The sequence below is a fragment of the Jaculus jaculus genome, chromosome 20, assembly GCF_020740685.1.
Source record: "Jaculus jaculus isolate mJacJac1 chromosome 20, mJacJac1.mat.Y.cur, whole genome shotgun sequence".
Classification (NCBI taxonomy): Eukaryota; Metazoa; Chordata; class Mammalia; order Rodentia; family Dipodidae; genus Jaculus; species Jaculus jaculus.
Genome location: NC_059121.1, coordinates 8,207,103 through 8,230,044, shown reverse-complemented (window position 1 = coordinate 8,230,044; position 22,942 = coordinate 8,207,103). Strand labels below are relative to the sequence as shown.

Below are 22,942 nucleotides of genomic sequence, written 5' to 3'. Positions count from 1 at the left end.
ATAAGAAAACCATTAAACTGAAATACAGCCAGGACTGTAAGAACATGAGCGAGGCACACACACACACACACACACACACACACACACACACACGCAAGGCTGGCAGGGCCACGCCAGTCTGCCCGCCGTTTTCGTGAGTTGCTTGGGTACAGTGCGATGGGCAGGCCCTCTTGTCCACCCTGGGAAGGGCCGAGGCTCAGCATTTCTGGAGACACGTGGAGGACCAGCGTGGAGCCTGCGGGAGCGGTGTGGGGACGCGGGATCTTGGGCACAGCCCAAGCTGGGATGGGGAACAAATGGGATTCACTAATTAGACCAGCACTCACTTGTTTGTTCCCTGTTTGCAAACACCGGACTGAAGTGAGCTCTCGCCTTCGCCCCTGGCATGTGTTTGCTCAGCAAGGCCGGTCCGGCTCTCTTCCTCGGTGGCTGCCACCTCTCCAAGCAGCTCTGGGGTCCTTACAGCTCCAGACGCGCGTGCGTGCGCGCGGGCAGATGGGGGAGAAGAAGGGGGCGAGGGGGGCTCACACTCTCTCCGCTGTTGGCAGTCACCTGCTGTTTGCCAATGGTGACATGTGGCCACCAGCCGTGTCCTTCAAGCTAGGGGAAACACGTGCTCCGCTAGGTTGGACACACAGCCGGCAACCTTGAGTCGGGACCCCACCCGCGAGCAGCCGGGCAAGGGCAGAGGGGCCAGGAAAGCGTTGCTAAAAGGGTCACGGGGACTGTGCCCCGCAAGGCTGGCAAAGTCCCTTGCTGTCGGGCTTCTCACAAGCGGTGCCAGGAGGGAGCAGTGGGGCCGCTGGGTCTTGGCAGCGGCGCTGACCTCATTAGAGGGCATTAAGCCAGGGCGCTGGGGGGATGAAAGCAGAGCGGCCCGCGCGGTGGCCGGGTGGCAGAGTCGGGTGCGCGCCGCCCTCATTACTGCCTCGCGCCCATGCGGCTCACACTTTCCAATTACCGTCTGCTAGCAAGGTGGCCAGTAATTGCGGAGGCTCCTGCTTGAGCACAGTGTCAGGGGAGCCTCCCCGCACCTTCTCTTGATGCTCGACTCCAGGATGTCCAAAGACAAAGGTCCCGGGGCCCGCGGGTCTCTCCGGGGGACACAGAGAGGTGGTGATGCCATTAACACAATTAATAAATGAGAGACACACCTCCCAGGCAGGGTGGAGGTGAGGCTGGCGGCTGCCACGGGACCCGCCGTGCATGCAGCTGCGCTGAAACTCAGACTCAAGAGAAGGAGCCACAGGACAGACTCAAACTCAGGTCCCCATGCTGCTGCCATCCCGAGGTAGAGGTGGCCTTTGCGGCCTAGTCTTGTGGGGCACGGGCAGGTTCCCCTGTCTCCGGACACATGGCTCTTCTGCTCATACTATGAGAAATAAGAAAAAGCCCAATCCAGATACAATTAATTTTAGGAACAAAAGTTGAATGACACTCTTCAGCCTCGGTGCCTAGAGGCCTCAAAGGCAGGCAGCCTGGTGTGTGAATGGCATCTTCTTCAACCATTCTGGCGTGGAGCTGGGGAGACCCTGCCCTTGAAGTACCTTCCCTAAGTAATGGCAGGTGGCCATCTCAAAGGGTCTCACTCTAGCCCAGGCTGACCTGGAATTCACTATGGAGTCTCAGAGTGGCCTCGAACTCACGGTGATCCTCCCTCCTCTCCCTCCCTAGTGCTGGGACTGAAGGTGCGTGCCACCATGCCTGGCTTAATCGTATTTCTTTTTTTTTTTTTTTTAAAAATTGTTCATTTTCATTTATTTATTTGAGAGTGACAGACAGATAGAAAGACACATGGAGGGAGAGAGAGAGAATGGGTGTGCCAGGGCTTCCAGCCTCTGCAAACGAACTCCAGACGCGTGCGCCCCCTTGTGCATCTGGCTAACGTGGGACCTGGGGAACCGAGCCTCGAACCGGGGTCCATAGGCTTCACAGGCGAGCGCTTAACCGCTAAGCCATCTCTCCAGCCCTTAATCGTGTTTCTTAAAGGCAAACCTCTGTCTTGTCCCTGGGTTGGTCTTGTGCCTGCCTGCCAGGAAGCTCTGATGACAGCACCTCAGAAGCAGGCCAGGGCAGCCAGAAATGCCCATTCCACACCAGGCTCTTGTCCAGGGCTTTGGCTGGGTGTGGTTTGTGTCCCCCAAAGTTCCATATGCCAGCCACTGGCTCTCCAGTGTGTTGGCATCGCGCTGGTGAGATGTTCAAGCAGTGGAGCCCCTAGGGAGGTCACTCGGTCAGTGGGCACCATCCACTGAAGGGTGAATGTCAAGGGACTGTAGCCATTGCTCAGGAAACCCAATAGCTAGAAGAAGGAAAACCTGGGCCCTGGGGCTCTCTGGCAGCCTGCCTTGCCAGGTGACTCCTCTCTTTGCCCGTGACAGTACACTTTCCACTGATCCACCACACCACGTCGTGATGTAGCCAAGATGGCCCTCAACAGGGGTGTACTGGCAAGGCCACCAAATCTTAAACTTTTATCTTTTAAACCTGTGAGCAAGAGTAATCCTCTTTTTCTTATTTTTTCATATTTATTTATTTTTGTTTATTTATTTATTTGCAAGCAGAGGGAGATAGAGAGAAGAGAGACAGACAGAGAATGAGTGTGCCAGGACATCTGGCCACCGCAGAACTCCAGGGGCATGTGCTACTTTATGCAGCTGGTTTTATGTGGGTACTGGGGAATTGAACCAGGGCCGTTAGGTTTTGAAAGCAAGCACCTTAACCACTAAGCCACCTCTCGAGCCCCTCTTTTTCTTTATACATTGCCCAGATCAGGGTCTTTTATTCTCTTTGCATGTGTATGTATGTGTGGGTGCCTGTGTGTGTGTGTATTTGTGTGAGACATGTGTGTGTGTGTGTGTGTGTGTGTGTGTGTGTGGTAGCATGTATGTGCTGTCCTTACATCTTCCTCTGACATTCATTTTGCTGAGACAGGGTTTCCTACTGAATTAGGTTATAGTAACTGGCCATTTAGCACCTGGGATTCCCTGTCGGTACCTCATTAGCACTGGGGTGACGGGCACTCACCACCACATTGGCATTTACGTGGGTTCTCGGGATCAGAATTCAGGTGCTCGGGCGTGCACAGTAAGCACTTTACCCCCTGAGCTACCTCCCCGGCCCCCAGATCAAGTCTTCCATTACAGTAACAGAAATCAGACGGCTGGTCCTCGGGTCAGAAGGGAGTTGAGTTAGCAAGATCTTTTGCTGTGGCCAGGCTGGGTCCACTCAGCTCTTCCTCCTGCTTCATGGCCAGCATTAGAGACCTCCAAGACGTGGAGGGACCCAGCCCTCACTGAAGGCAGATGGGGGATGGAGGACAGGCCGGCTTCTGTGAAATCACACCCGATCCTGAGCAGGCCACGCCCATGCTGAGGCTCTTGAGGACCGTAAATAGACAAAGATGCAAGCTCCCTACCAGGAGCTGCTTTTAGAAGCAGCATTCGGGGGCTGGAGAGATGGCTCAGCAGCTAAAGGCTCTTTCTTATAAAGAAAGTGTAATGGCCCAGGTTTGATTCCCCAGGACTCACATAAAGCCAGGTGCACAAAGTGGTGCAGGCGCATGTGTCCGGAGTTTGTTCATAGTGGCAGGAGGCCCGCACATACATATTCTCTCCCTCTCTCTCTCTCTCTCTCTCTCTCTCTCTCTCTCTCTCTCCCTCTCTCTCTCTTTCTCTCTCTCTCTCTCTGTGTGTATGTCTATGTTAGTCTGTCTGTCTGCCTATTTCTCTTTCTCTCTCTCTCTCTCTCAAAATAAGTAAATAAAACATTTTTAAAGCTGAAATCAAGGGGGGAAACTGAGTACAGATTTCCAGACCAAAGTATGTGATAATTGATGATTGTGAAACGATGTGAAACAGTCTACCCATGAGGAGGAGATGGCAGAGGCCTGAGGAAGGCATGTTGGAACTCAAGGCAGTGACGACGTGGGGGACTCGCCTGTGGGTGCTCTGCGGTGTCCTTAGGGCATGAGCTCCGTGCTCCTACTATAAGGATGCAGACTGCTCCCTCTCTCACGTTCCATCCCTGCGACCAGAAGCAGGTGTAGAAAGTGGAAACCATTGTTTTGTGCCGTACGTTGTCATCACACCATGCCATGCATTCCTCACGGCCCATCCCGGCCAAGGCTGCGTCGTCACGAGGTGGTCTGGGGGGTTGACACTGCGGGGCTCCATTGGTCTGTAGAACAGAGGTGGGCCAGGGCCCAGGACCGCTAAGTGCGGCCCGCAGCCCACTCATATTCTTTCAGAGAAAAGACACCTCAGAACTCTGTGTCTCCTCTTGGGAGTAGCCTGGCCTCTGGGAGTGGGCAGGGGGACAAGGTGTGTCCCTGGATGACAAGTACTGAGGTGGAGGGGGGGGGTCACCTGGAGCAGGGGCCCTCTTGATACAGTCCCAGGTCTGTGCAGCTGTGACCTGCTGTGAACACTCGGGTATGCACCCACCTTCCCACAGCCTTTGTGGATGCGTGAGTGACAGGCAGATGTCCCCTACCAGCTCCCGCCTCGGCTCAGGACAGACTGGATCTGTTATGTAGCTGCTGCCTATGCACGATATGCGGAACCATTCTTGGGAATATGTGTCTGCTTGTGTACGTGTGTTCATGTGCACTTTTCTGCACACCTGTAGCCGTTTCTTTCAGGTTTCCTGGCTTCTGTCTTCAAGGTGGGACCCCTTCCTTATCACACACGCTAAGAAGTCTTCCTTCCAAAAGTGTGGCAAGCTCGCCCGTTGACCAGGCTCTACCTTCATGCCCCCTGCATGCCCCAGGATGCTTCTGAGCCATGCTGGTCCTGCAGAGCTGTGTCTTCCTGCTCAGTGAAGCCCGTCGGATGACCGGGCACATGTTCGTCCCCCTCCCTCAGGTTCAAGAGATCAGTGCTTCCTCAGCAGCTCTCCTTGGCCCTCCATGCCTGCCGTCTTCCCTTTGAGAGAACATGGACATTCTTGGAACTATCTGGACCACAGCATGTGCTAAAGGGCACGAGGCAGCCTTGGCTGTCACCAGGCTGCATGCCACTCAGGGAGCCTTCACCCATGGATGTACACCCACCCTCCCACGGTCCTTCCAGCATCTCTGAAAGCAGACAGGGCTGTCCTGGGCCCTGTGTCCTCATTTTTCCAATAAATGATCTGATCAAGGCAAGAAAGTTAAGACTGGAGGAGGCACGTGGCTCCTCATTCCAGGGCTCTGCTGGGTACAAGGTAGGAACTCAGGAGCTCTCGCATAGAAGCAATAGTTTTCTCCACAAGGAGGGATCCTGCCACACAGACTTGTTCCTTTTGTGGGGAGAGAGGAGTAATTTGAGATAGGGTCTCCCTATGTAGCTTGGGCTGGCCTCAATCAAACTCACACTCCTCCTGCCTCAGACTCCTGAGCCCTGGGATTACAAACCTATGTCACCAGGCACCACTACTGAAAGTAACCACTGCCTTGATCACTATGCTGCTCCTGGGCTGCAAACTGTGCCATCCCCTTTGTCCACAGGGACTGCAAGATTGGGGACTTGGGTCTGGTGGGGGTCTCTCTCTCACCAGCCTCTGAGAAAGCAATCAGTAATTCACATGGTACCCCGGTTTTCAATCAACCTGGCCTCTAGCCCCAGCACCAACACCAATGCCATGCTAACAGGAAGGTCTCTTGTGAGCACATGGCAAGGTACGACCCTCCTCTCCGCTCTGGGACAGAAGAAGCAGAAAGCTTCCTGAATATCCTCCATGGTCCTTTCTGGCAGAAGCTTATTAGCATCTTCAAAAGGTCTTTAGCCCCCATTATTCACTGCAAGTTCCAATCTCCAAGCCTGTAGTTTCTCTAGAACCTGAACATCCAGACAGTGTATTAGTGAGTAAAGGGAGAGGCGGGTGGAGGGCCAGTCCACCCCTGAGGAGCTCACCACAGGCCACTTGAAAGAAGGCTTGCTGCATGTCACAGTCAGTTTTGTGTCACGAGAACGAGCCTCCCACCCAGACCAGACACAGATTATGGAAGAAATGGGATTTACTTCATGCTCGCAGATCCAGGGGAAGTTCCATAATGGTGGGAAAGCAGACCCCCTTTTGCAGATCGAGAGAGAGACAGAAGGAAAAAATAAGAAGAAGGAGGAAGAAGAGGAGGAGAAGAGAAAGCAAACACACACAGTGGACCCCAGGAGTGCTCGAGAACTCTGTATATCCTTTAGACGGGAGTTGAGATCTACACCCAGTCACATTTTAAGACGGGGCTCTGGGATCCACCTACAGTGACACCTCTTCCAGCCAGGTGCCTGCCAATCCAAGTTACAGCTTTAGTCAAACCTTTGAATCTCTTGTGGGGGGAGACTACATTCAAATTACCACATTCTGCCCCTGGCCCCTGATAGATTCATAACCATCTCACATTATAAATTTTATTCAGTCCAGTTTCAAAGGTCTCCATAGTCTTGATCGACTTAACATAGTTCCAAAGTCACAAGATTCGTATGATTTTTAAGACAGTCGCTTAACTGTGAGTCCTGTAAATCAAAACAGGCTACATACTTACAACATATAATGGCAGACAGTAACATTTTCAATGCTGTAAGGCATAACAAGGAGAGACTGGACCAATATGAAAATCAATAACCATTAGGCAAACATCTGCAGTTCACGTCCAATATCCATAATCAGTGACCAGTGATGAGCCAGCCTCTAGGTTTTCCAATCTCACCCCTCGAGTTGGACTGAGAAACCAGGGAAAACTTCCACACTGAACCAAGAGTGCTCCGTGGCAGCCCTTGCATAGTTCTTGTATATCCAAAACATATTCGTGTCTCCAGGCAAACCACAGTCCAACTTCCAATGGCTTCACTGGCCTCCTTATTGGAGTCAGCATGCCCTGCTTCATGCCCTGTCTTATCAGCAGATCCAGGAACTGCATGCCCTTCACGATCCACTCCTTACAGTTGCCAGGCTCCCAAAACCAATGCCAGTTGTGCAGGATGCAGCCATATTGTTACTCCAGGGTCAAAATAAGTCATGTCCTTGAGAGCAGGTTCCTTCCTTTCTCACAGTCCTGAAAAACTTCATCCAGAGTCAGCAGCTCTCCTTAGCAGCCATCTGTGGTCCCGGCATCTCCACTGGGTCTCCACTGCAATTCAAGGATCATCCTCATGGCTCTACCAGGTTTGCTGAAATCCAAACCTGCTTCACTCTGCCCATGGCCACTTCCAAAACACAAGACTGAGTTGCAAACTCAATGACCCTCTCTTTCCCACATTTCTTATACAATACCAGGTAGTATGCCAACTTGCTAATCCACAGAGAATAAAGCAGATTTTGAAGAACAGGGCATGCCTTGAGCACTCAGACCCCTTCAAAAGAGTCTATATTCTTCCCATTGCCCCAATGCAGGTCAGCTAGCCTAATCTCAAAGGTTGTAATCTCTCAATTGCAGCTGAACAGGCAGCAATTTCAGCCTAAACATTTGTTTGTGGGCCATATCCCTCTGCTCACATCAGTCTATTTCTACACATTGCAACCCTGCACAAGTTCTCAGGACATCGGCATAACAGTAGGCCTCTCACACACAATGTTCTTCTAATGCAGTCCAAGTAAAGATCTTATAAGCCATAACTCACGGTCCATTGTAGTTATTGCATTAAGGTCTGTGTTTGACCAGAATAGTCCACCAAGCTGTACCAAGCTGATAGCACTGCAAGGCGTCTCTTAGTCCAAGTTTCAAATCCTTCCACATTCCTCTTGAAACTCAGCCCCAAAATGCCAAATCCACACAGTCAGGTGTTTAGCAGAAATCCCACTCTTGACACCAATATTACTGTTGCAGTCAGGTTCACATTGCTGTTAGAAATTACTGAACCAAGAGTAGATTGTGGGGGGAAAAAAAAGAGGTTTATTTTGGCTTACAGGCTTGAGAGGGAAGCTCCATGAAGGCAGGAAAAACAATGGCATGGACAGAGGGTGGACATTAATCTCTGGCCAACATAAGGTGGACCATAGCAACAGGAGAGTGTGCCAAACACTGGCAAGGGGACCATGGCTATAGCACCCATAATCCCAGCCTCAATAATAAACTGTCAGGAGGCAAGTTGCCAAATCTCCATCAGCTGGAAACCTAGCATCCAGAACACCTCAGTTTATGGGAGACACATGAATCAAACCACTAAAGTGTCCTTGGGAAACAGTCACTGCTGCCTGTTTCAATTAGATGAAAATTAATGTAAAACCAGTATTCAGATATATACCTTCATACTCATCCATCCTCCTCCTCTCTCCTCCTCCATATTTCTTCATCCGGCCTCATCTACCTCCATAATCCTTCATCCTCCTCCATGCTTTTTCATCCTGCTTGATACTTCTTCATCCTCCTCCATACTCACCCATACTCCCCTGTACCCCTTCACCCTACTCAATACTCCCCCAAACTCCTCCATGCCTCTCAATGCTCCTCCAACCTCATCCTCTATTCCCCACCACATTTCTTCAGCATGCCCCATCATCTTACTTACTTCCTCATACTCCTCCATACTCCCTCCTCCTCCTTCCTCCTTCCTCCTCCTTCTCCTTACTTATCCATACTACTTCATCCTCTTCCATACTCATTCATCCTCCGTAATACACTTCCATGCTCCTTCTCCTTCCTCAATACTCCTCCATGGTTTTTTTTTTTTTATTTTCAGTTTTCATAAAGATCTATTTCATTACTGGTGGGTTGCACATTTAACAGTTAAATACATTTAAATAATGTATAGGTGACTGCATAACCAGTTCAACTAGAAACCAGCTAACATGTGACCAGCTAACATGTGACTGTCTACATATTTAAAATACAGCTCTTGTTTAGATCATCCTTCATTTTGATCAGCTTCTTGGGGGAGAGGGGGGAGACACCTGCTGGTCACATGGAAATATATTAAGGCCAAATCTTCCAATATCCATTCTCAGAGGTTTCTTTCAGCTGGATTAAGCCTCAAATTCTAGGGCAAGCCCAAGTTTGTGACCTCCAGCATTAATGCTCTTCCCGTCTACCAGAGCAGACAATGTGCTTCACACCTGGCCTCAGAGTCTGAGTGTAGCCTACTCCAGTTAAACTAGAATTGTTGACTTTTGTGGAAATAGAAGCAGTGGGATCCAACTGGTATTTAGCAGCAATGCCAAAGCAAGTACAGTTGGTACCCAAAGTCCAAGAGAGATTTACTGAAGTGTCAAGATCTTCACATACTTTCTGATAAATTGATCTTCCAAATTCTGTTCCATCATTGACATTAGTGTGTAACTGGAAGTTCCCAGTCCTGTAGCCCACTTCAAAGTTATTCTGTGTCAGCTTCAACTTGGCACTGTCAAAGGTCACCTGGTATCCACCAAACCAGCCCTCATAACCAAAGACAGCTGAGCCATGGATTGCAGGTCCAGCAAAATCAAAGTCAACATCACAACCAAGATTTATACATTCCCTTTTATAAGAGGACTTGATTTTACCATGGTTCTTTCCCGTGTTTGGCAATAAGTTAGTATCAAATGTCAATTTCAAACCTTGACATATCTGGTCTTCACTTGTAATTTCTGTTCCAAGAGTGCTATCAGTGTTCCATTTTTCTGAGAAAGTCAGACCATACTCACACCATTTATACTTGGTCTCAAAAGTCCCAGTAACTTTACCAGTGTCTGTATTAGATGAACCAGATGTTGAAAATCCCACACCACTACATGACTTTGTTTTCACATCCAACTTCACCAACCCAAAGCCAAATCCTTTGTTGAAAATATCTCTGGCAGCTTTGCCAAGGTCAGCGTATGATGGAGGAATACACATTGGATGTGGGCAGCAGTTCTGTCTAGAGGTCACCATGGTAAGGCCGTGGGAAGAGGTGATCTGGTGCTCTCTCCAGAGGGCCACCTCGCTAGCCTCACAGCTCAGGCAGTGTGTTCTAACAGTCAGCTGTGTTGGTCTGCAACTCCCACTTTAATCCAGGCTGACCTTGAACTCAATATGCAATCTCAGGATGGCCATGGCTCACAGCTATCCACCGACCTCTGACTCCTGAGTGCTGGGATTAAAGGCATCCACCACCATGCCTGGCTCCTCCATACTTCTTCGCCCTCCTCCATACTTCTTCATCATGCTCAATACTCCTCCATATTTCTTCCTACTCCTCCTTCCTCTTCTTTTTCCTCCACTATCCTGCTCCATACTTCTTCCTCCTCTATCATCCTTCTACATACTCCACCATACGTCTTCATCCTAATCCATATTTCTTCATCCTGATCATCCTCCTCCAAAATTCTTCAACTCCTCCATCCTCCTCCATTGTCCTCCAGACTCATGCATGCTTCTTTTTCCTCCTCCAGGTTTATACATACTCCTCCATCCTCCTCCTTTCTCCTCCTCCATCCTTGTCCATATTTCTTCACCCTGCCCCATATACCTTCTTATTTATTCATATTCCTCCTTCCTCCTCTTTATTCTCTATCCTTCTCCATACTTATTCCTCTTCCTTCATTGTCCTCCATACTCCTCCTTCTTCATCCTCCTCCATAATTCTTCATCCTCCTCAATACCCCCCCCCATATTCCTACAGTATTCTTGATAATGTTCCACCCTCCTCCTTTCTACTCATCTACCCTCCTCCACACTGCTTCATCCTCCTCCATACCCATCCATACTTCTTCATCCTCCTCCATAATTCTTATCCTCCTTCATACTCCTCCATCTGTCTTCAAAGTCCTCCATCCTCCTCATTTCTCTTCCTCTATCCTCCTCCATATTTCTTCATCCTGACCCATCCTCCTCTATACTTCTTCAACCTCCTCGATACTCTTCCATACATCCTCATCATTCTCAATACCCCTCCTTTCTCAATCATACTCCTCCTTACTTATTCATTCTCCTCCATACTCCTCCATAGTCATCCATATTTCTTCATCATCCCTCATCTTCCTCCTTATATCTTAATTGTCCTTCATACTCCTCCACACTCATCTATACTCCTTTGTACTCCTTCATCCTCCTCAATACTCTCCCTTACTCCCCCATGCTTCTCCATACTCCTCCATCCTACTCCTTTCCCCACCTCTATCCCCCTCCACATTCTTTCATCCTGCCCCATTCTCATCCAAACTCCTTCATCCTCCTCCACCCTCCTCCCTACTTCCTCATACTCCTCAATACTCTTCCACCCTCCCCCACACCCCTCCATCCTCCCTCATACTACACCACCCTCCCACACACTCCTTCATACTCCTCAATGCTCTTCCAAACTTTCTCACCTTCCACAATACTCCTCCAGGCTCCCTATTACTCCTCCATACTTCTTCATCACACTGCATCCTTCTCTTTTCCAATCCTCTATCCTTCTCCATACATCCTCATCCTCATAAGTACTCCTCCATGCTCCTTCATCTTCCTCCATGCTCCTCCATAATCCTTCATACTTCTTCATCCTCCAACACACCCATCAATGCTCCATTGTGCCCCTTCAACCTCCTCAATGCTCTCCCATGCTCCTTCATGCTTCCTCATACACCTGCATCCTTCTCCTTTCTCCTCCCCATCCATCTCCATATTTCTTCATCCTGCTTCATCCTCTTTGATACTTCCTCATCCACCTCCATACTCTTACATACTTCTTCACCTTCCTCAATCCTCCTCCATGTTTTGTCATACTCCTCCTTCCTCCACCTTGCCTTCCTCTGTCATTCTCCTACTTATTCCTCCTCATTCATCCTCCTCCATCCTCTTCCAAAATACTTCATCCTCCTCCTTACTCATCCATAATTCTTCATTCTCCTTCATAATCCTTCTTCCTCCTCAATAGTTCTCCATACTCCTTCATTGTCCTCCACAATTCTCCTTTTTTTCTTTTTTTATATTCTTCAAGTTAGGTTTTCACTTTAGTCCAGGCCAACCTGGAACTCACTATGCAATATCAGGGTGGCCTTGAGCTCACAGTGATCCTTTGAGCTCTGATTACCGAGTACTGTGATTAAAGGTGTGTGCCATGATGCCTGGCTCCTTCCTGATACTTAATCCTCCATACTCCTCCAACCTTCTCAATATTTTTTCATACTCCTCCTTCCTTCTCTATCACCTCCTCTATCCTCCCCCATGCTATCCTTCTTCCTCCATTCTCCTCCATTTGCTGCCATATTATTTCATCCTTCCCCATGCTCCTCCATACTCCTCATCATCCTCAATACTCCCCCATACTCCTCCATGCTTCTTCATACTCCTCATCTTCATCTTTCTCCTCTTCTATCCTCATCCACATTCTTTCATCCTGCCCCATCCTCTTCCACACTGCTTCATGCTCCTCCATACTTCCTCATCTTACTCAATACTCTCCCATACTCCATCAACTTCTGCCATACACCCTCATCTTCCACTATCCTCCTTCATACTTCTTCATACTCCTCCATCTTTCTCCATACTCCCCCAAACTCATCCATACTCCTCTATCTTTTTTTTTCTACTCAATCCTACTCCATACACCCTCACCCTCCTCAGTACTCCTCCATCCTCCTTCATTTTCTCCCATCCTCTTTCATCCTCCTCCACCTTCCAACATACATCTTCATCCTCCTCCATTCTCGTCCACACTTCTAATCCTACTCCAAATTTGTTCATCCTCTTACATCCTCCCCAATAGTTCTTCATCCTCCTCCATACTCATGCATGCTTCTTCATCCTCCTCCATACTCATGCATGCTTCTTCATACTCCTCCATCCACCTCCATTCTACCCCTGCATCATCCTCCACATTCCTTCATCCTGCCCCATCCTCCTCCATAATCCTTCATTCTCCTCAATACTCCTCCCTACTACTCCATCCTCCTCCATCATCTTCCATCTTCCTCAATACTCCTCAGTCCTCCTCCGTACTTCTTCATACTCCTCCTTACTCCTCTATCCTCCTCCAAACTTCATCTTTCTCCTCCATCTTTCTCCATAGTTTTTCATCTTCTAGTATACTCCTGCAAACTTAATTTTTCTTCAAATTCTTATTAACAACTTCCATGATTATAAAAAATATCCCATGGTAATACCACCCCTCCCCCCACTTTCCCCTTTGACACTACATTCTCCATCATATCCCCTCCCCATCTCAAGCAGTTTCTCTTTGATTTTGATGTTATGATCTTTTCCTCCTCTTATGATGGTCTTGTTTAGAAGTGTTAGGCACTTGAAATCATGGATATCCAGGCCATTATGAGCCTGAGGTGAGCAGGTTGTAAGAAGTCCTTACCTTCCTTTTGCTCTTATATTTATCTGGCACCTCTTCTTCATTAGTTTAGTAAATATCAGGTGGCTATAACTACCTAAACTTATATCTGGGCCCTCTATTCTGTTCCATTGATCTACATGTCTGCTTTTGTGCCAGCACCATGCTTCTTTTTGGTACTATGGCTCTGTCATGTAGGTTAAAATCAGGTATGATGATATCACCAGTCTTATTTTTGTTGCTCCATATTATTTTAGATAATCTTGGTTTTTATGATTCCATATGAATTTTTGGATTTTTTTTTCTATTTCCATGAAGAATGCTGTTGGAATTTTGATGGGAATTGCATTAAATGTGTAGATTTCTTTTGGTAAGATTGCCATTTTCACAATATTTATTCTTCTGATCCAGGTACAAGGGATTTTTTTTTTCCATTTCCTAGCCAACACATCATTACTTTCAAATTCAACCTTGCTCAAACTCTCTGGGCACGAAAAGAAGAATGAAGCCAGTCCTAATGCTTGTAGCCATGTTTCAACAATGTTCTCAGCCATATTTCCTTCCCCTATGAAAGCTCATAAGCAACGCCTCCAAATACAATTATCTCTTCATTTAACATTTTCAAACTCTCATCAGAATAGTTTATAAAACTTGTCTCACTGCTTTGGAAGGCCTCTTCAGCTGCAAGTACCAAATCCTTGTCCATCCATCTAGAACAAAATTTCAGAAAGTCCAACATTCAGCTGCTCAGATTCATTGCACATCAACAGCCCCTTCTCAGTACCAATTTCTGCCCTAGTCAGCATCACGTTGCTGTGATGAATCTGCAGACCAGACATAGTTTAGAGGAGGAGTGGGATTTATTTCAAACTTGCAGATCAAGGGCAAGTTCCATAGTGGCCTAAAAAGCTGGCCTCCTTTCACAGAGCCACACAGAGAGAAGAAACCACCAGAACCACCAAATGCAAGCACACACTGGGAACCCCAGCCACAGCTCAAGCACCCTGTATCCCTTCTCAGGATGGAGTTCAGATCCACCCCTAGGAAACCTTGAGGGCTGAGCTCTAGGATCTCTCCACAGTGACACCTCTTCCAGCCAGCAAGCTGGAAATCCTAGTTTCAGCTTTAATGAAACATTTGAGTCTATTGGGGAACATAAATTCAGACCACCACACTGAGTGAAATGGGAAAGAGCTTGGATGTTTCATGAGCATTCTTGGGGACTGTGGGCCATAGGCCATCTTTGCTTTGGGTCTGGCCATCTGGCTTCCTCCAAAGCTATGAACAAAAACTGTAGGAGCAGTAATTATATGTGACCCCCTAGGGCTGAGGATTATAGCCACAGTGCATATGACATGCTTAACATAGGTACCTGTGCATCATAAGGACTTATTCAATGAGAACTGTGGAGATAGCTGGTGGTAAAATGTTTACCTTGCAAGCATAAGAGCCTGAGTCCTGTTCCCAGTACCCGGTGAAATGCTGGGCATGGTGCCATGTGCCCATAATCCCTGTGCTGGGTAGAAAGACACAGTAGGATCTATGGGCTTTGCTGACCAGCCAGTCTAGCCTGACTGGTGAGCTCTAAGTCAGTGAGAAACTCTCAAAAAGGTGGACAGAGTCTGAGAAAGGACATCCCAGGCCGAGGTTGTCCTGTGGCCTCCACATGCATGGCGTGCACACACAAAGTCAGAATGAGAGGTTTGGATACTGGACCCAGTAGCAGTACCTGGAAGACAGATTTCTCTAAATGACAGCATGTGTGAGGTAGCAGAGTTCAGTACAGCTGTGCAGCTGGGTGGGCGTCACTCCCCACGGGAGAAAATCAAAGCCGGCATCGCAGGTCCAGTGGCTGGTGGGTGACTGCTGAGGGAGGGCTGGGGAGAGACCAGCCGTGTCAGCCTGGCAAAGCCACCCACATCTCTCCTCGCAGTTATTATGAAACAGATAGTTCTTTGACTCTCCCTAGGGAGCCAATACTTCCCATTTAATGCCGTGAGAAAGCACTTGTCAGTTTGTACCCGCTATCTGCCTTCCTTATGGCTAAGCTCTGCAGGTACGACATTTCTATCTAGATCTTAACATCAATGGATGCTCCTGTGTTCAATCTGGGGAGAACACAGGCTGTCACTATCTCTGCCAGTGTGTTCGGGTTCTCTCCTCTCCCTCTCTCTCTCTCTCTCTCTCTCTCTCTCTGTCATGTGTTAGGGGAGTTGGAGCTGGCTGGCTCCTTCACACTCAGCAGAGTTTCAACATGGTGGAGACAGTGCTGAGAACTCGTACGAGGCATTGTGACCCTGGGATTTTTTTTTTTTTTTTTTTTTTTGCAAGAAAGGTCATTTCATGAATTCAAGGTCTGTTCAGATGGGAAAGCGGGGTCTGTGTGACACCCCCCACTCCTGATGCCATGCACCTTAACACCAGGAATAAGGTCATCACACGCTAATGACCACCATGCCGTGAATGAATCCCTTTGCTACACCACAGTGAAGATAGAAGGCAGTGATTCTGCCCCAGTTCCCATCCCCAGGAAGGCCCAGGAAGCTCCCTGACAGGCGAAGTTTTCCCTCTGCAAAGTCCGCAGAGCCTGTCAACACGGGAGGTTGACTTTCAGAGAAGGTCATCGCTGCAGTGCATTAGCAGGCTTGTCCTTCTGCACTGTGGCCCCTGCTCCCCTCTCCATATTAGATGACACCCCTTTAAACTGTTAAGTGCTGCTGCTGTTTTATCGGCCAGTCGCCAGCAGGCTCAGGGGAGCAGCGCTATCTCCTATGGCCATGAAAATTGATATTGAACACGGGAGGAAAAAAATCTCACAAGCTGATAGCAATTAGCTAAAAAGGATCTGTGGCTCATGATTCATCACGCCGGGGAACCAAAGTCATTTGCAGACACTGTTTCCAGGGTCGCTGCGTGCTCTGCCTCTGTTTATCGGGTACAGGGAGTGTGACATGTTCTGCTCTCAGGGCACCTTGTATGACTGAGGCTGCTGAAGTCATTGACTCCCCTACTGGAGACCTCGGGGTGCAAGGGACTTGAGGTGGGCCCCAGCCATTTACACTTTAGAAACTTGGGCTAGAAAGTGGGGGGTGCTCCCCTTGGAGTGCACTGTGCTAGCATTCCGTGTATATATATATATATATATGTATATATATATATATATATATATATATATATATATATATATATATATGCCTTATTCCAAGGAGAGAGACAGAGAAAGAGAAAGAGAAAGAGAAAGAGAGAGAGAGAGAGAGAGAGAGAGAGAGAGAGAGAGAGAATGGATACTCCAGGGCTTCTAGCCACTGAAAGCAAACTCTAGATGCAGGTGCCACTCTGCCTCTGGCTTATGTGGGCACTGGGGAATCGAACCCAGGCCATTAGATTTTGCAGGCAAGTGCCGTAACTGCTGAGCCATCTCTCCAGCCTGTGTTATCATTTCTCCGGAGGAAGGTAATTAATGCATAACTCAGGATCAGTAGGAAAATTGTATCTCTATTAGTTATCCAAGACATCACGCTAAGGTATCAGGAACGTCTGAAGAGTGTTGCTATCATTGCCACCATCATCTTTACCACGGGGATGGGCTCTGCTTCCATTGCTGAGGCCGGGCTGGAACTCCCAATCCCCTCCCTGGCCACGACCTCCCTAGTGTTGGCATCTAGTGCATGTGCTGTGACACCTGGCTATGAAATGTTTTCTTTTCAACAAAACTATCAGCGCGTATGAGCTTTCTGCTCTGTGGGAGCTGCAGTGCCACCCAGCATGGGCGGTCACCTAGGGACATATCCATGGCGGCAGTAACTGTGACGCATGCCCAGGAGCCTCCCTTCTCAGCCTCTCTTGTGAGGTCAGGTGGCTCTGGGTTGCAGGTTAAAGCCACACTTAGGAGTCGCTTACTCCAGTATGACACAGCTCCTTGTTCGTAGGTGGACAGAGAGCTGTTTCTGATGTTGTCGTGGCGAGCACAAGCAATTGTGTGTCTGGGCTCGGGTGTGGGTTGGGAAGTCTTCTGAGCAGAGCTGAGATCTGGGGGCAAAGACAAAAACTGAGTTCTTGGTGTCCTTGAAATATAATCATTTAGCACAGTCTCAAAAACAGCTCATATGTGTATATATATATATATATATATATATATATATATATATATATACACACACACATATACATACATATATACACACACATATACATACATACATACACACATACATACATATATACTTATGTGTATATCCATATATATGGATATACACATATGTGTGTGTGTGTGTGTGTGTGTGTGTGTGGTATATCTCAACAAAACAAGCCATGAACTTAGATGTTATTTGTGGTACAAGTGTAAGAAATATATGTAAGTAGTCACATGCATCTTGAGCCCCTATATGTATATTTAAATTATAAGCTTTATAAGAACAAAAGTCCCCTGCTTGCAGACCCCCAGGGACAGGCAGCACACGGAAGCCAGACAGCCTGTCCAACCCTGGGGAGCCCTGTGGTCCCTGGGCTGCCCTCAGGACCAGCTAGCTCTGTATGTCAGTGAGGAAGCCACGCTGTCCACGGCAAGCATACGGGCTTCAGTGTTCGGGTGCAGATAAGCCATGCCTCAGGGGGGCGACTTCTCAGGCTGTAGGAGTCCAGCTGAGATGCAGAGGAGCACAGGAGGAAGGAATAGGAATGCACACACCAGGACACAGCTGGAGGAAGAGTATGGAGGGAACACCTGGAGGTGGAGCACACCTTCCACACTGACTGCAGTCGCTGATCCTTCCGGAGCTGGGGAGATGGCAAGCCAGGCTCTGTGCCCCTTCACGGTGTAAAAGGGCAGACACAAATAAATGCCCTCTTCCACATCCAAGTGAACCATAAGGCCACAGCAGGACCAACTCTGGGGTACGTCTTTCGTCAACTAGAAGTTGAGAGACAGCTAGAAATTGGAGGGACTTTCCTTCAGGGATGGGACAAGGATTCTTAAAATTTTAAAAAAAACACAAACAGATGGAAATAACTTCAGTGGGATTCTGGTGATTTTTTTTTTTTTCTTGCTCAGTATTGGGAGCTCCTAGAGAGTATCTTGGTTATGAAATCAAATACATTCATCTTGGGTTTAACACAATGATACTCTTCCTCATCTGCAAAGCATTTGTACTCATCATAGTTCTTAAAAAAATATTTATCTAGCTGGGCATTGTGGTACACGCCTTTAATCCTAGCACTTGGGAGGCAGAGGTAGGAGGATCACCGTGAGTTCGAGGCCACCCTAAGAATATGTAGTGAATTTCAGGTCAACCTGGGCTAGAGTGAAACCCTACCTCAAAAACAAACAAACAAACAAAAAAGTTTATCTGAGAGACAGAAAGAAAGAGGCAGATAGAGAGAGAATGGGTGTGCCTGAGCGTCCAGCCACTGCAAATGAACTCCAGATGCAAGTTCCACTGTATGCATCTCACTTATGTGGGTATTGGGGAATTGAACCTGGGTCCTTATACTTCCCAGGCAAGCATGTTAAACATTAAGTCATCTCTCCAGCCAGCACTCATGATATTTATTATTATTATTATTATGAATTTGAGCCAGGCATGGTAGCACACGCCTTTAATCCCAACACTCAGGAAGCAGAGGTAGGAGGATCACCATGAGTTCAAGGCCACCCTGAGACCACATAATGAATCCCAGGTCAGCCTGAGCTAAAGTGAGACCCTACCTCAAAAAACAAACAAACAAACAAACAAACAAAGGATTTTGAAACGTATTCCTTAATTAGAGAGCAAGAGCGAGAGCGAGAGCAAGAGAGAGAATTGGTGCACCAGGGCCTCCAGCCACTGCAATTTACCTCCAGACATGTGCGCCCCCTTGTGTGCATGTGCGGCCTTGCACGCCTGTGTCACTGTTCATCGAGCTTATGTCGGACCTGGTTCACAAGCAAACTCCTTAACTGCTAAGCCTTCTCTCCAGCCCAACTTGTCACGGTTTTAATCCTAAGAATGAAGGGAATCCTTTAAGTAAGTGCTCCTCAATTCCTGCATCTCTGAAAAATACTCCTTGCAGATTCACTCCTGATAAGCAATCAAGCAATAAGAGAAGTACTCCATAAGAAACCGCCATCTTCCCGTGTCCTCCTCTTAAGTGTCTATCGTTCCCTAGGCTCGAAGGGGGTCCCCCCCCACCCCGTTTGGTCTTCCCCAAGGCTGACCACTTCCGCAGTGATGCCTGCTGTCCATGTAGCGACACCCGGGCCAGGAGCTCCCAAGCTCAGCCTGGCTGAGCTCACAGATCAGCCTGTTTCTTTCTGCTCTCTCCTGTGTCTGTTTCCTCTTTGGACAGATGATGCGCTTGCTTATACCCCATGTATTTGGGCTCGAGAATCACTTCCTCCCCAGCCGAACATAAGCTCCTGACAAATGGGGTTCTTATCTCATCAGATGCGCTCTGGGTAGCGCCCCTCAAGGCCAGCATGTGTCCCTTGCCTCTGAGCTTAAGGAATTCTATCCAGCAGTGCGGGGCTCAACGAGATCATATTACAGGCTATCTGGAGACCCAGACAGGGAACGGGCGTCTGGCTGCGTCCCTTACAAGATGTTCTGATGTGCAGCACCGGTGCCACTTAGTACAACACGTGCTTAGCAAGCCACACTTCAAACTGCTGAGGGCTCAGATCTTGTGCGGTGGGAAAACAGGGCTTTGTATCCATTACTGGGAATTTGATCTCATGACCTTGTCTCTGAAAGTCAAATGGGGAGACCAGAAGGAAACAGGCCAATGCACAGCACCAATGTGGAAGCAGCTTCAGGGAATGAGAGAGCCCTGGCTGGTGAAAGGGAAAGGTGAATTCCTGGATGGAGTGGGAGAGGCTGGCATGGGAGAATGGATAGGCTAGGCTAGGAAGGGTAGGCTGGGATAGGATAGGACAGGTCAGGATAGGACAGGATAGGACAGGACAAGACAGGATAGGATTGGATGGATAGGATGGCAGATGCTCAGCTCTGACTCGACAAGGTTACCACCCTCCACTGAGGACCGAGGCCAAGAACCTAAAATAGAGATGATCACAGATTCTGCTGGAGAAGCCAAAGCCAAGGTCACTGCCCCGGGCTGTGGGGAGGGCTTGCTGCGGAATGAGGACACCAAACCCTGGGCTTGCTTCGGTTCCTTCCTCTGGCTCCCTCCTGGTGCACATCTGCCATTTTTTGCCACACTCTTTTTTTTTTTTTAGATTTTTAATTTTTATTTATTTATTTATTATAGACAGAGAGAGGGAGAAAGAGAGAGAGAAATAGAGTGAGAATGGGCACACCAGGACCTGTAGCCACTGCAAATGAATTCCAGATGCATGCACCACCATGGGCATCTGGCTTATGGGGGACCTGGAGAATCGAATCTGGGTGCTTAGGTTTCACAGGCATGCGCCTTAACCACTAAGCCATGTCTCCAGCGCTGCCAATTCTTTCATGCACTGTTACCCTGCTCTTGTAGGCCTGGTATTTACGTGTGTGTGTGTGTGTGTGTGCGTGCACACACACACACACACGCATGTGTGCACGTGAAAAAGCATGCAGAAACCAGAATAGAACTTCCTGTTTTTGAGACAGTGGGTCTCATTGGCCTGGAACTTGCCCATCATACTAGACTGGCTGGTCAATGATCTCCAGGAACTGCCCCACTACGGCGATTATGACTGTACACCCAGCAGTTTTTACATGGGTTCTGGGAATCAAACACAGGTCCTTACTCACTGAGCCATCTCCCTATCCCGCATGTATTTGCTCAGCACTGGCCACTTCCCGTCCCTCTGTGTAATCCAGGCTGCTCTTCCGTTAACCTAAACCTTTGTAAGGAGTCACGGCTGGTGTCGGGGCGGGCGCGGGGCTGACTTGGGTGGTGTGGGTTTCAATACTGTCTGCTTCATAACCTGGGGAGCTGTGTGGCTCCTCTGTCCATGTTCAGGACTCTCTATACAAACAACATAAGAATGGTACCTTGATGGCAGAGCTCTCTTATGATTAGCTTATCTGTGACGGATTGCCCTTAGGACAGTAACAAAAACTCAAGAATACATGACCTTCCTCGTGGTTGAGGACCCAGCTGGCCTGATTCTCTCTGCAGTGTGTTGAATGTCAGTGAGTTCCAGCCCTGCATGGCCGGTCACCCTTGCTCTCAGCTCCAGCCTGGTCAAAGATGGGCTGTCAGGCATGCAGTGGGTCTCAGGAGACTCCAGGGGCTGGTGCTCGGCACATAGGAAGGTGGAATTCAGAAGGCTCTAGCCTCTAGATCACAGGACGTTTTGATTCAGTGGGACTAGAACAAGCCTTGGCCCTGGAACTATATGGTCCACTTCCTACCTCTGAGAGGTGCTGACCTCTACCGATGGGTGTCTGTCCCATGAGGGGCAGGTTGAAGGCATGTGCTGCCCCCTTTCTTCCTCCTGCATGGCCCTGCATGTGGGTCCTGAGGTTCCTCATCAGGATCCACACAGGCCTGAGGCTTGATGCCCCAAATCCCATGTAAAGCTGCACAAAATGGGGCAAGTGTCCGGAGTTCCTCTGCCATGGCAAATGTCCCAATACACCCATTCTTTCTCTTCTCTTTCTCTCTCTCTCTCTCTCTCCACTTCACAAATATATACAATTGTTGTTGCTGTATTCATGTGTGCATGCATGTTCCTATCCTAGAGGTGTGAATGCATGTGTGTATGTGTGTGTATATCTGTGTATGTGCATGTGTATGTGTGTGTTTGTGTGTATGTGTGTGTATGTGTATGCGTGTATGTGTGTGTGTGTGTTTGGCATCGAGCATCTTCTTCCATCACTGTCCCATTATTTATTGACATGGGATCTCTGGTTTGAACCTAGAGATCTCCGCTATCCCTTACTTTAACTAGCCAGCTTGTCCTAGGGCTTTCCTGTCTCTACCTCCGAGCTCTGGAATTATAGGCAGGCAGTCGCACTTGCCCAGTGTGTAAGTGGGTATAGAAGATCCAAATTGAGGTTCTCAGACTTGTGTGGCAAGTCTTTTACCCCCTGAGCCATCTCCCAAGCTTAAGCTTTTTGTACAACCTTGAGCAGCCCAAAGTGAGGTCAGGGGAACAGATTGGATAAAGGAAAGGGGGAGGGAGGGCTCATCAAAATCTAAGAGGATGCAAATAAATCATATGGAAACCTACTCTTTTAGACAATGGAACACTCAGGAGCCATAGATCATTGTTAGAAAACTTTCAGTGCCAGGGAGAGGATACCTCCAGTAAGTTGTTGGCCAGGGAAGTCCCTGATGCCCCAAAACATTATAGGCCATTGCTGAGGCCCTTGGTTTCCCACCAGGAATAGATGGTAAGACCCTATTGCTGAAGACTCTACATACTTGGGCTACTGAGAAATCCTGCTGGAACTCAGCTGATAACCTCCTCCATGCAGACCAGCTGACAGAAAGCTGGAAGAAGCCATTCTACAGGTAGTTCAATGGGAGAAAGAGATGCCACCAGTGAGGATACTCAACAGTGGACACTGAAAGCCTTATAATTGGCCAGCCAGGTCAAATAAACCAATAGTGGCACATCTGTCATGGTGGAAACCAACTGCCCTCCAATTGAACTGGAGGCCCACTCCATGGGTGGTGGGGAGGAATGTATCCCTGATACTGAAAACTTAAAACAGGGGTAGTCATGAGCTCTAGGGGTGTAACAGCTGATGCTCACTGGCTAAATGTATATACTATGCTTATCAAACTGCCCAGTAAGCACTTCTCTTAATATTTAT

The 22,942-nt window shown here is 48.3% G+C and overlaps 1 protein-coding gene across 1 annotated transcript; it reads right to left on the bottom strand.

The window, feature by feature from the left end:
- Window positions 1-8,857: 8,857 nt before the first annotated feature.
- Window positions 8,858-9,802, bottom strand: LOC101602533 (voltage-dependent anion-selective channel protein 2-like). Its single transcript, XM_045139042.1, has one exon. The coding sequence runs from the start codon at window positions 9,785-9,787 to the stop codon at window positions 8,984-8,986; it is 804 nt and encodes a 267-aa protein (XP_044994977.1). The 5' UTR covers window positions 9,788-9,802; the 3' UTR covers window positions 8,858-8,983.
- Window positions 9,803-22,942: the final 13,140 nt, after the last annotated feature.

Coding starts and splice junctions, on each gene's coding strand:
- LOC101602533 (XM_045139042.1), bottom strand. CDS start 9,787: ATGTGTATTCCTCCATCATACGCTGACCTTGGCAAAGCTGCCAGAGAT.